Source organism: Penaeus japonicus, unplaced genomic scaffold (genome assembly GCF_977035675.1).
Source record: "Penaeus japonicus unplaced genomic scaffold, GWHDUDI00000001_assembly GWHDUDI00000017, whole genome shotgun sequence".
NCBI classification, from domain to species: Eukaryota; Metazoa; Arthropoda; class Malacostraca; order Decapoda; family Penaeidae; genus Penaeus; species Penaeus japonicus.
In genome coordinates, this window is record NW_028234419.1 from 3,201,577 (window position 1) to 3,214,076 (window position 12,500).

At 42.1% G+C, this 12,500-nt stretch overlaps 1 protein-coding gene across 4 annotated transcripts in view; it reads left to right on the top strand.

Annotated features, from left to right (window-relative positions):
- Nucleotides 1-12,500, top strand: part of LOC122250004 (uncharacterized) — a 52,123-nt gene that overhangs the window by 17,745 nt on the left and 21,878 nt on the right. For all 4 annotated transcript variants that reach the window (XM_043011248.2, XM_043011251.2, XM_043011249.2 and 1 more), the window contains exon 2: nucleotides 1-3,616. This exon is cut by the window's left edge and continues 1,852 nt beyond it. In XM_043011248.2, the coding sequence (XP_042867182.2) occupies nucleotides 1-3,616 (3,616 nt within the window). The remainder of the gene's footprint in view (nucleotides 3,617-12,500) is intronic.

Consider the following 12,500-nt stretch of genomic DNA (forward strand, 5'->3'; position numbering starts at 1 on the left):
GCAGCTGAAGCAGCAGTCAGCAGAAAACTCCCACTGTTCTCGGGCTGCATCTCGGACAGTTGCTGAGGAGTACAGCATGCCAGAGAGGGAGGCCCAGGCACAGAAGGAGCAAGTCGTGCCAGACCAGCATCACAGTCAGCAAGTGGATGTGCACAAAGGATTGCAGATGTCACATGGAACACCTGACAGCCATAAAGAGGACCAGAAATCCATGGCAGATGAGAGGAGAGATGTTCCAGAGGATTTGTCACGTCACGTGCCATCGTCTCCAACAACTATCCATGGAACACTCCCCTCTCTGCACCATGTTCCATCAAGGGAAGCCTCTCATGTTCAAGAAGAGATGATGTACGAAAAGGCAGAGAAGAAACGCCACCTGAATTCTCGCCTTGAAGATACCAGTGACTCTTCTCGGGTAAATTCTCCACAGCAGAAAGAGGATGATAGAACTAACAGTTCCATAGCAAATCAACAACCTAGTCCCCAGGAGGTTGCCAAGGAGCCACTGTCCATGGAAAAAGCCACTGCAGTTTTGAAAGAACAGGTGTCGCAGATTGGTAAGAGATCCTGGAGTCCAGCACAGTCACATTTTGTGCAACACCAGTTGCCACAACAACAGCAGACTAGCTATCAACAGACTAATCAGCAGCAGCCAACATCTGCTACACAGCATCAAGTGCCACAGCCAAAACACCAGCAAGCACAGCAGCCTCAGCATCAGCAATCTCAGTTATCGCAGCAACAGTCACAACTGTCACAACATCAACAGCCACAGCCCCCTCAGCACCTGCAGGGCCAGCAGCAGCAACAGCAGCAGCAACAGCAAGGGCAACAAGTTCACCATCATCAAGGGCAGCAGTCACAGCAGAACTCCCAGCAACCACAACAGTCTCAGCATCAAGCACAGCAGTCTCAGCAACCTCCGCAACTGTCCCAGGCACAGCAACAGCCTCCACAGATCTCCCAATCCCAACAGACGCAGCAGATATCACAGCCACAGCAGCAGTCACAGATGACACAGCCGCAGCAGCCCCCACAGATTCAAGCTCAACACCCACCACAGCTGTCCCAGGCCCAGCAGGCCCCCAAGCCACAGCCACCCCCATCACAGCAGCCACAACAGCATCATCACCCACAGCAGCAGCGGCAGCCCCAACAGCCTGGCTACTCTAGCTGGTCAGGAGGCGTGGGCTCAGGATACTCAGGTCAAGGCACTCAGTACCCATACGGATATTCTCAGGGTAGTAATAGTCAGTCTTCTGCAGGTGGCCAGCACCCCCAGTCTCCCATGGCAGCTCACAAGTCCTCCAACTACCACCCCATGCCAAATAACTATGCATCTCCCTATGGAGCATCTCCTGGCTCAGGCTACCCTCCTGAGCTGGCTGGCCGGGGCCCCCCGGGCCAGCAGGGCTATCCAGCTCATTGGTATGCTGCTGCTGGCGCTGGCCGCATGGACTCCAAGTCGGGCTGGAATATCTGGGGTGGCCAGGGGCACCAGCCCGGCGGATTCCCTCAGTCATATGCCCCTTACCCGTACCCAACAGCAGGCCAACAGCAAAAATCACAGCTTCCACAGCAGCAGCCTCAGCAACAACATTCCCAGCCACAGAAGCAGTCGCAGCCACCACAACCTCAGCTGCCCCAGCCACCACAGTCTCTGCAAGCGCAAGCACAATCACAGCAGATGCTCCAGTCTCAGATCATGCAGTCTCAGCCACAGCCCCCAATACAAGCGCAACACCAGCCCCCTCAGCCCCAGAGTGCGCCTCCCCAGGCCCTCCAGACACAGACGCCTCAGCCTCCGCAGCCCAAAACTCCTCGGCCAAAAACACCACAGTCACAGTCGCAACCACAAACTCAGCCACCACACACACCACAGCAGCAAACACATGCCCCTCAGGCACAACAACCTCACACCCCACAGCCACCCCCGCACACTCCACAGCCTCCCCCACACACTCCACAACCACCCTCACATACTCCACAGCAATCCCCACACACTCCACAGCAAGCTTCCCACACTCCACAACCTCCACACACTCCACAGCAACCTCCACACACTCCACAGCAACCTCCACACACTCCTCAGCAACCTCCACACACTCCACAGCAACCTCCACACACTCCACAGCAACCTCCACACACTCTACAGCAACCTCCACACACTCCACAGCAATCTCCACACACTACACAGCAACAGCCACCCCAAATGCAACAATCGCAGGTACAGCCACCTTCCCACTCACAGCCACAACAACAGCAACCACAACAGCCACAGGCACAGCCACAGTCACAGCCACAGCCACAGCCACAGTCACAGCCACAGTCACAGCCACAGTCACAGCCACAACAACCACAACAGCAACAACAGGCCCAGAAGCAACAGCCAGAACCACAACTCCAGATGCAGCCGCAGGAAGTGCCAGCCCAGCCGGTGGCCGCAGTACCAGAGCCCCAGGCAGCAGAGGGGCCACAGGAGGCTGTGGTCCAAAGACAATCAGATCAAGAGCTGGAGGACACTATTGAGCAGGAACCAGGTGAGAATGAGGAAGAGGAGCAACTTGGGCATTATCCACCAACTGAACGGGAGGAGATCACTGAGGATCCTGATTTCCAAAAGGAAAAACTTGCTGCAGTAGACAATCACATGGATTACCAAAGCAAGTCAAAGACAACCACTCGGCCCCCAACAAATTCAGTCCCAAAGAAACCAGTGTACAAGATTGGACCCAAGAGCAAAACATTGGCAGCCAAGCAATACAGCCAAATTGATGATCTAGATGACTACAAGTGCACTATAACAGTCCATGAAAATGGATCTGTTAATGGCTATGGGGTCCTGCCCACTCATCCTTCAGCAGTGAAAGGTAACTCCCAGTCTTGTGATTCCTCAGATAGTGAAATAAATAGCGAAGATGGATCTCCAACCTTTGTCCAGTTAAGACCAGCAAAACGCCGCCGCAAAAGTCAAAGCCGCGAAGGAATCTTTATAGGTCCTAAGCGTGTCAAACAGGCCAGACTTGTGAGAGAGCGGCAGGAGCGCCGCCACCGCCACCTACAGGAGCAGCTGCGTCAGACAGAGCTGGAGGAACAGATTCAAGCAATAAGAGCCGAGAAGTCAAGCGAGGAGGACGGTCCACTCGGTAACATGTTAGTCAAGTCCTCCATCATCTTGGCAGACTCACAGATGGAAGAGCAGGACAATGTAGAGCAGTGCATTGCCACCATCAAGGCCCAGCAGCTGGCCGTCAACTCGTCAGACTCGGGCAATGAACCTGATAGTGGAGACAAGCTTTCATCATCCTCGGGACAGGTGGTGGGTAAAAAAGCAAAGAAATCACATACCAGTAAAGTGTTCCACAATGAGAACTCGGTGATCATAAAAACTCTTCCACGACCTGTGTCAACTCGAAAGTTAAGAGCAAAGGATTTTAAGTGGAGCCATTATATTAAGTCAATGAGGTACTGGTGCAGTGACTGTGCTCATGGCTTTAAAAACCAGAAAGAAGTGGCTTTGCATTCTGAAGACCGGTGCAAATGGAACTGTCTCTACATGCTTGAGTGTTACGTCATTGTGAAGGATGTCCAGGCTCACCCTCAGTATGGACCAAAGGTAATGACCATACTTTGCTTTCTCTATTGTATTTTTATAAATTTTCCTTTTCTTTGTGTCTTCATTTGCCACAGATATAGGAAGATTAATGTTAAGTTATGTGGTAATCATAACTTAACATTAATAGGTCAACATGGAGGTATTGAACTGGTGAAGGAAAAAACATCCATTGTCTTTTTTCACCTTATGTTGTCATTTCGATTGTCTGCCTTAGTCTGTTCAAAGGTTCATGAATATTCAGTTGAATTTCTTTTTTTTTTTTACTTGTGTTTTTACAGCTATGCCAGGAATCTCACAGAAAGAGAGGAGACATTTCACATGTAAAGCAGTATTGATTATAAATGATAACAATAAATAATAACTGGAAAATGGTACAAAGTTATAAACAGAACATTTAAGAGTTAAAGCACCTCAGTCGTTTGTATTTGTATGAATGGCAGCTTGATTTTGAAGTAAAAGATAGTAATATCAAATTTATTAAAACACAGGAACTTAAATGATAATTATGACAATACTTACCATTTCATAAGATGGGGATATAATTGTTTGATTGGTCGTCAGGAAGGTCACCAGTGCCACCTGTTCTGATGGGTTTTATTTCAGAGCAAGGGATCCTTACTAGATTTATAATTCACTCTTTCATTCTCAAGTTATAAGATCAGAGCCATATTTGTGTTTGCAATTTTTTATGTGTTTTTCTAACTTATGAGACTTAATGTGTCATCTGACAGTGTTTATTGATGTTGTAATATTCTAAAATTGTAGTATAGGATCCATATCAGCTCATTACATTCTTTATACTCAGTGCTTCATGGGAGGTCAAAAAGTTAATATTTTTTACATTTGTGTACTTTTGTAAGTAATACAAAAGAAATAACTATCCCCAGTGAAAGTAAATGCAGAGATGGGAAGAGGAATAAGACCTCTGCTTATGACTGTGAATGCCACAAGTACCATCTCGGCACCAAAGCACATTGCAGACACTGTGCATGGTCTGGATCACCTACTTCTTTCTACCCTGCACATCCTGCGCTTCTCTCTCTGTAAAGATAGTGTTTGATAGAGACTGGGGATGGGCACCCTTCAAACCTTCCTATCCTGCTGGTGCTATAAGGTGCTATAAATTAAACCTATTTTGGTGAATATTACTGCTGTAATAGTAATTATGATTGCAATTGGCATCATCAGTCACTTAACCCATTCATACCAGGGCTTATATTTACATTATGCTGCTCTTGCTGGCTAGATAACAATTATGTAGTGACTAAGCACGGGATCTTTCCAAATGCGATGCCGTGCTGCGTCTCAATGAGTGCTTTTTACTTGGCCGCTTTAATAGGGTGACAGGAGTTTTTTATATTTTACATTATTTTCACAAGTTAATAAAAATATATCAGTACAAATGGAGCTCCCATGATTATGTGTTAACATAACAATGTAAGACAAGGGTTTTGAGGGAGAGATCATGATGTGGTAGGACGTCACCTGGAGTGAGAGAAATAGTACCTTGACATGATAGGACGTCACCTGGTGTGAATGGGTTAGTAGAATTTGTACTCACAGTGTAGTAGAGAAACACAGCGATCCATTTTCCTCAAACTTCAAATATGCCATGATTTCTACGGACCCTATTTGTTGTCACCTGTCATCAGGTCAGAATCTCGTTTGGCATGTATGTGCTACCACCCGTCTGCAACAGGTTAACAGCAACTCATTTTATTGCTGACATTTCAGCACGTCACAATTGGCCCATCTGGAACCCAGGTCTGGGGATATTTTCCAACCACATGATTGGATGTCAACCGGCACGAATGTGTTCAATAAATCTTAGTCTCTATGGTATGAGGGTTTAATCCATCTGCACCAGCCCAGTCATTTGCCTAATACTGCTCCTGCTGTGAAGGTAACAAGCGCATGCAGCCTCCTGGTGCGATGCTGTACTGCACCTCTGAGAGCACTTTTACCCACCCGATTTTATGGGATGCTGTAAGGCATTTTTATTTTTATTTCATTTTTTTGACAAGTCAAGAATAATGTGTCTATACAACTGGAACTGCAATGAGTGTATACATACCTAACTATGTAAAATGTGTATTTAGAGGAAGAGATCATCTAATGTCATCTGACTGAGCGAAATATTCTCATGATGTGAGAGCATGTCATCCAGCGTGAATGTGTTAATGATAACAGCTTGGAGAAAATGAAGTTATTCTATCTTCACTTTATTTTGTTTGTGTGCATGTACTGGACAAAATGAATGGTATGGCATTGCAAATAATTTCCCCTTGTAAACGGTATGAAGACATTTTCAATATATATTTACAATAAGTTGCAATAAAAAAAAATCAGAAAAAAACAAAATTAGACCAGCAAAAAGGTTGATTTGTTAATACTAAAAAGAATAGTATCACAGACTTCAAGTACTGAAAAATTATTTTATGATGATTGATTACTAAGTAAGTAAATGAATGCTCTGAAGGAGCATGACCCACTTTTGTTTAGTAGGCACTTTGTCCTTTGACATAAGTCTGTCAACTCTCAAAAACTTTGGTAAAGGCAAACTGCTCTCCTTGTAATTCATTATCATATGGCCCTCAGATTTTTGTAGTTCAATTTACATTTTTAATTTTTCCCCCCGTTATTATGGAAAACTTAAAAGAAATGTGCATTTGTATGTTTTCACATATGAGAAGTGTCACTGTGACTTTTTATAATCACAACCTCAGACAAAGGAGTTTTAAACTCATCATGAAAAGAGTGAATCATATGCTCTTTAACCTTTGGGTATTTGGTATATTGAGTTGCTGACTATGAATGGGGTAACTTTGGAAGTTTATGAGATTTTTAGGGGTTATCATAGCAAAGCATTACTGTCTAAACATACCCAGGATAACTGTCATTGAACCTATGTAAAAGAGATAATTTATTAATGATATTGTAAAGGCTATTATAAATAAAACAGTTTGTAAGGTCATCCATATGTGTGGATAACTGAATTAGTTTGTGCAAAGTTGACCTGTTGACTTTGTCATATAAATTTGTATTTCTGATTTTGGCTAACTTTATACCAGCTGTTAACGACAGGTGACGTGTTTTTTCATCATACATGACACTGGAGCTCTGGCTTGACAACAGGCGTCAATATGTTCGGGGATTTTGGATCACTGTGTTATTTTATTGTACTATGAGTAATGAGCGAGTGATGATGACAGTTGCAGTCATAATTACTGCAATTACCATAATATTAAGCAAAATGGGTTTCACCTAACATCCAAAACCTGGATGGCACCTCTTTCTTCTAACACCAGCAGGGGAGAGAGCCACACCCATCCACAGTCTCTAGCAAGCACTATCTTTAGAGAGCGATGGCACACAGCAAGTTGATGACCTCTTGCTCTATAGTATCGTAGATATGGATTTTGTACTACAATTTTAGTCAACTGCAACATTGAACCTGTGATATGACAGATATAAGTCTCTATGTACAGTAAAACACACAAAAAATAATTCACTAAAAAGGCTCTAGCTCTACAATGACTCTTAGTAGGGAAAAGTCAAGGTATGTTGCATCAAACTGCCTCACTCTGAAATAAACCCATCCTGGAGCCTTTGGAAGCTTGGTTAAGAAATAGAGGAAAAAGAAAATTTATGCAACAGTGCTAATTGGTGGGAGATAGATTTGCTCGACTGGTACCCAGGATGGGCACTATTGCCTCCTGCAAGGCATCCCAGATGGGTTTCATTTCAGAGTGATGGAGCTTCATCCAACATATCACAACCTTTCTCACTCTCTTTCATTCATTCATACTAGAGCCATACCTGTGTTTGTCATTATTTTGTGTTTTATATCTGTCACCTGCCAGTGTTTATCCCTGTTGTAGTAGACTAAAATTGTAGTATAGGATCCATATCAGCTCATTATGTTCTTTATACTTAACCCCTTCCCGACGGGCCATTTTGGCTTAAAAAGACCAAAATTCCGGGACTCTTGAATGCATAAGCCTAATACGTTGGGATTCTCAGCCGCACTGGCCGCGAGGCAGCGCTGTGCGCTGGCTCATCCCATGTACCGGGCTGGACAAAATAATGTGTCCCCGGCGTTTGGCACAAAAACCACGAGACGTGATATCTAGTCACCCATCGTTAATGGGTTAAGGATGATATAAGTACAACAGTTTGATGGGAAAACAAAATTTTATTTTTTTCATATGTGTATGCTTTCCTAAGCAAATATGAAAGAACTAACTGTTCCCAATGAAAAAGATGAAGAGGGGGAAGCAGATGGAGATTTGTGCAAACAACTGGGTGTGTCACAGCACAAAGCTTTCATTAGGGCACGGGCTCATAGATGATGCTGCACATGATCTGGATCATCTTCCTCTTCCCAGTATTTTATTGATACTTTAGACCTGCAGATCGGCATCTTGCTGTGTCATAGTTTTCTGAAGATAGTGCTTGGTAAAGACTGTGGATGGCTGCACTTAACCCATTCGAGCCAGATGATGTACTGACACGTTTCATGGTTTTTGCGTCAGACGCTGGCAACGAGATATTTGGTCAAGGCCGGTACTAGGGGTGAACAAGTGGACAGCCCAGGCTCGCGGCTAGTGCACCCGAGAACCCTGAGGTGTTAGGCTTATGCGTTCAAAAACCCCGGCATTCTAACCATTCAGAGCCGGAATCGCCCTGGTGTGAATGGGTTAAGGTCTTCTTTCTTGTTGGTGCTAAAAGAGAATGATACCATCTATGGGATTTTAAACTAAACTATGTTGGTGAATATTACAATAATTATAGTAATCACAATTGCAATTGCCATCATCAGTTACTAAACAGAGTTAATGCTCGTAGTGTAAAAGAGAAACAGTTATCTATTCTCCCTGACTTCAAGTGTGCCATCCAGACTACTGACATCTAAGTGTTACCACCCATTCTCAGGCCAAAACTCATTTGAGATGTACATATTGCCGCCCATCCACAATGTGTTAATGAACAAAAATGAACTATACCTGTAAGTTGGCAGCTGAACATAGAGCATTGTATCACATTGCAAGTTTTCCAGACCCCACAAAATATCCCAGAACCTATCTCATGTACTGCAAACACTTCACATATTGAGCATACAGTTACAATACTAATGATGCCTATGCAAACCACATTCATACATTAATACCTTATAGGACTATTCTTATATGTTACAACACCTGTCTTGCTTTGTACTGTTTCAAAAACATAAATCTTCATTTCTAACCTTGAACAAGGTTTTTTAATTGAGATACAACAAACAGTGGCTTCTCAAAGTATATCTTCATGACCATCCATATATCCAGTGTCTAGAAAGGAAGTCCCTCTTACTGTCCTCTGACACAATAGCTGCTTTTCCTTATAGCAAAAGTTGTTTGAAGTCCCACTGCTGTGGATACTTTTAACCCCTTTACCCTGGTGGATCTCTTCATGGCTTTATAGGCAGGTAATGACAGACCAGGTTTGTGGCTTTGTTCAGATCTCGCATTTGTGTAAGCAAATCAAGTGTTGAGGTTTGAGTAGCTTCTCAGCAGATCCTGTTATCTTGAACAGCCAGCCAGTCAGAGAATTGTGATTTATTTATATGAATAGAGAGGGCAGTTAAAAAGTGTCTTCTTAGCTTATGGTAAATTTGATGATGGATGATATTTATTTAATGATATTTATGTAGATTGGAAGGAAAGTACCAATTAGTTAAGTATCTTTTTAGATAAACAAATGTTTGAAAGACATATTCAGTGCTTATTAGAGATGTGACAGTGAAGTACAGTGCAATGTTTTATTTTTGCATATTTATTTTTTCTGTAATCATTTTGTACAGTAGTTTCACTGGATTTACCTGTTTTTATTCATATGTTGCTAGATATGCACTTTACCAGGGAAAGACAGTAATTGTTGTCAAATAATTTAAACATAACAATTCAGAAAATCACCTGGCATATATTATCAACAATGAATTCACATTCAAATCATCATACACATTCATGCAGTGATCCCAGTTTTTCTTGCACAACCTGTTGGACAGGTCACAAAGTTAAGATGCTAATAATTGCCATAGGGGTGCCACTTCCAGTCTTTTTTTTTATAAGTTGGGATGGTGAAAACCAATTTCAGAGACAGCATGTGTTGAAATTCAACCATAGCAGTTTATAGCTATTTGGAGCAAGGTGACACTTTGCATGAGTGAATTGGCTGGACATGATGATATGAAACATAATCTTGTGCTTCTGTCATTGACTTGCTGTAAGATATGCAAGAACTGGAGAAACTGACAAATAGGTCTCTTATCATACAAACCTCAAATGATGTTGCCAATTGGGTAGCTCGTTTTGCCACCCATGCAGTCATTACAAATGACCATAGACTGTGATCTCAATCTGTGCCATGGACCTCCCTGATGCATCTACTCGGCTCCAAGAGGATACACACCACGGATATCCATACTTCTGTCTAGAGCAAGGTCAAGTGCTTTCAATGACAGCTAGTGCACCCGAGAATCCCAAGGCATTAGGCTTATGTGTTTGAAAACCCCGGCATTCTGACCATTCAGAGCCGGAACAGCCCCGGAGTGAATGGGTTAACAAACCACAAAAGTACCAGAGATGAAACCATAACTATTGATTGTACTAAACATTAAGTCAAAACTTCTACAACATCATTTGCTCCCGTTGCTTGCATAATTGACAGCAGTAGCTTGTCACAGTTTCTTGATTCACTATCATTTTACCATGTAATGTTTGGGTTAGCTTGCAGTCTTCTACCGTAATCAGACCTCAGCTTTAATCTGGTTGGCCATGCCTCTAAAACCTTGAGTTCATGTCTGCCTCACGTTACTCCTCTGTTAGACTATGCAAAGGACACCTGCATCTCAGATCCTGCTTTAGAACAACTTAGAACACCCACATAGGAACAGCTCTTGAATGGACAACATTACTTTTTATTCTTACAGTGTTCACAAAATAAGCACCAGAACTAGTTGTTAGTTTCATTTAACCCATTCCCCCGACGGAATTCCTATCCTAGAAAAATCCAAAAGCCGGTGCGGGTTTAATATTAATTGCTGAATCAATTGAATGGCTGGCACAATACTGAGCTGCAACTGAACAGGCAACAGGAATGCGCACCACTCATGTGCCACACCACCCTGGGTTAAAGAACAATATGCATATATTCATGTTAGTGCCATGGAAACTATATAATGTATTTTAAGGATTATCTTGACTGCTCACATTTTATTTTTTCCAGAGCACAGAGCTATATTCCCATAACTTTATCTAATTGTATTTCATCCAGAAATGTCTGAAGTAAACCCATTTTATGGTGCTTATGTTTAGTGTGTTTTTCCAACATGTTTTTTATGATTTTCTTTTTGATATATGTATACTGTATCAATTTATTTTCATGTTTCCAAATTGCACTCACAAATTTAACCCATTGTGGATGGGGGATAGATTTTTCTTGCCCATTCTCCAGGATGGGTTTTAGTTCAGAATGAGGCTGCTTCCCATAACATGCTTTGACTTTCCCCACTCTCTCTCATTGTAAAACTAGAGCCATTTTTGTGTTTTTAAAAATTTATGTGTTTTATTGTGTCTATTACTGTGCTGTATGACAGGCTCTATAAATGCTGCTGTTGACTAAAATTGTAGTATAGGATCCATATTAGCTCTTTATTTTCTTTATACTCAATGTGATAGAAGTATTGCAGTTTTATGGGAGGACAATAAGCAAATTTAATTTTTCTTATTTTTGTACTGTCATGAACGAATACGAAACATATAAGCATTCACATTGAAGATAACATGAAGAGGTAGGGAAGAGGAAGGAAACCTGTGCTTATGACTGTGAGTGCCACAGTAAAAGGTATCCCTATTGGCACAGGAGCACATTTTAGACACTTGGCATGGTTTGAGTAACCTTCCTCTTCCCGTTCTGCCTGCACAACCTTCATCGGAGGTACTTTAGAGCAAGAGGTCTTTAACTTGAGTCATCGCTCTATAAAGATAGTGCTTGCTAGAGACCATAGATGGGTGCCATTCAAGGCTCTCTCTCCTGCTGGTGCTAGAAGAAGGTGGTGCCATCTAGGTTTTGGATGTTAGGTGAAATCTATTTTGCTTAATATTATGGCAGTTATAATAATTATGACTGCAATTGTCATCATATCTTACTCATTACTCATAGCTCAATAAAATAACATAGTAATCCAAAATCCCCGAACGTCATGCACTTCATGACACCTGTCGTCAGGCCAAAGCTCCTGCATCATGTATATCATAACACCCGTCCACAATCAGTTAAATAGCTGTACATCAGGATTATGGGTAATAGACATGTAACAGTAATGGAGACATAATGAACCAAAACTTTAAGAAAATGCAGATGTTTTTATGTAGTTATCAGTGGTTATCAACTAATCAAGCCTCATGTTGATGTACTATTAAGACCAAACCATTACCAACTTTTACTGATTCTTGTTTACTTTACCTGATTAGAAAGGTCAAGAATGAAGGGGGATTTTATAACTTTATGTATGTATTTATGGAGAATGGGAGTAGAATATAATTGTCTTAGAACATAATTCAATATGTAGCATGATTCAGAGTTACAATTTCATCAATGTAGTCAAGACTATAAAATTAGCAAATAAGGAAAGATATTGTAACTAAATGGCTACTACATACAGCCAAATATAGTAAGACAGCAAATCATATAAAATAATTGCAGCATGTACAAAAGAAATCAATAAAAGCAAAAGGCTAAATGTCTACAAACACCCTGTTTTTTAATGGGTTGAAGTGAAATGCATGAAGTGGATGTAAGTTAACCCATTCGCGCCGGATGACGTGCTGACACGTTTCATGGT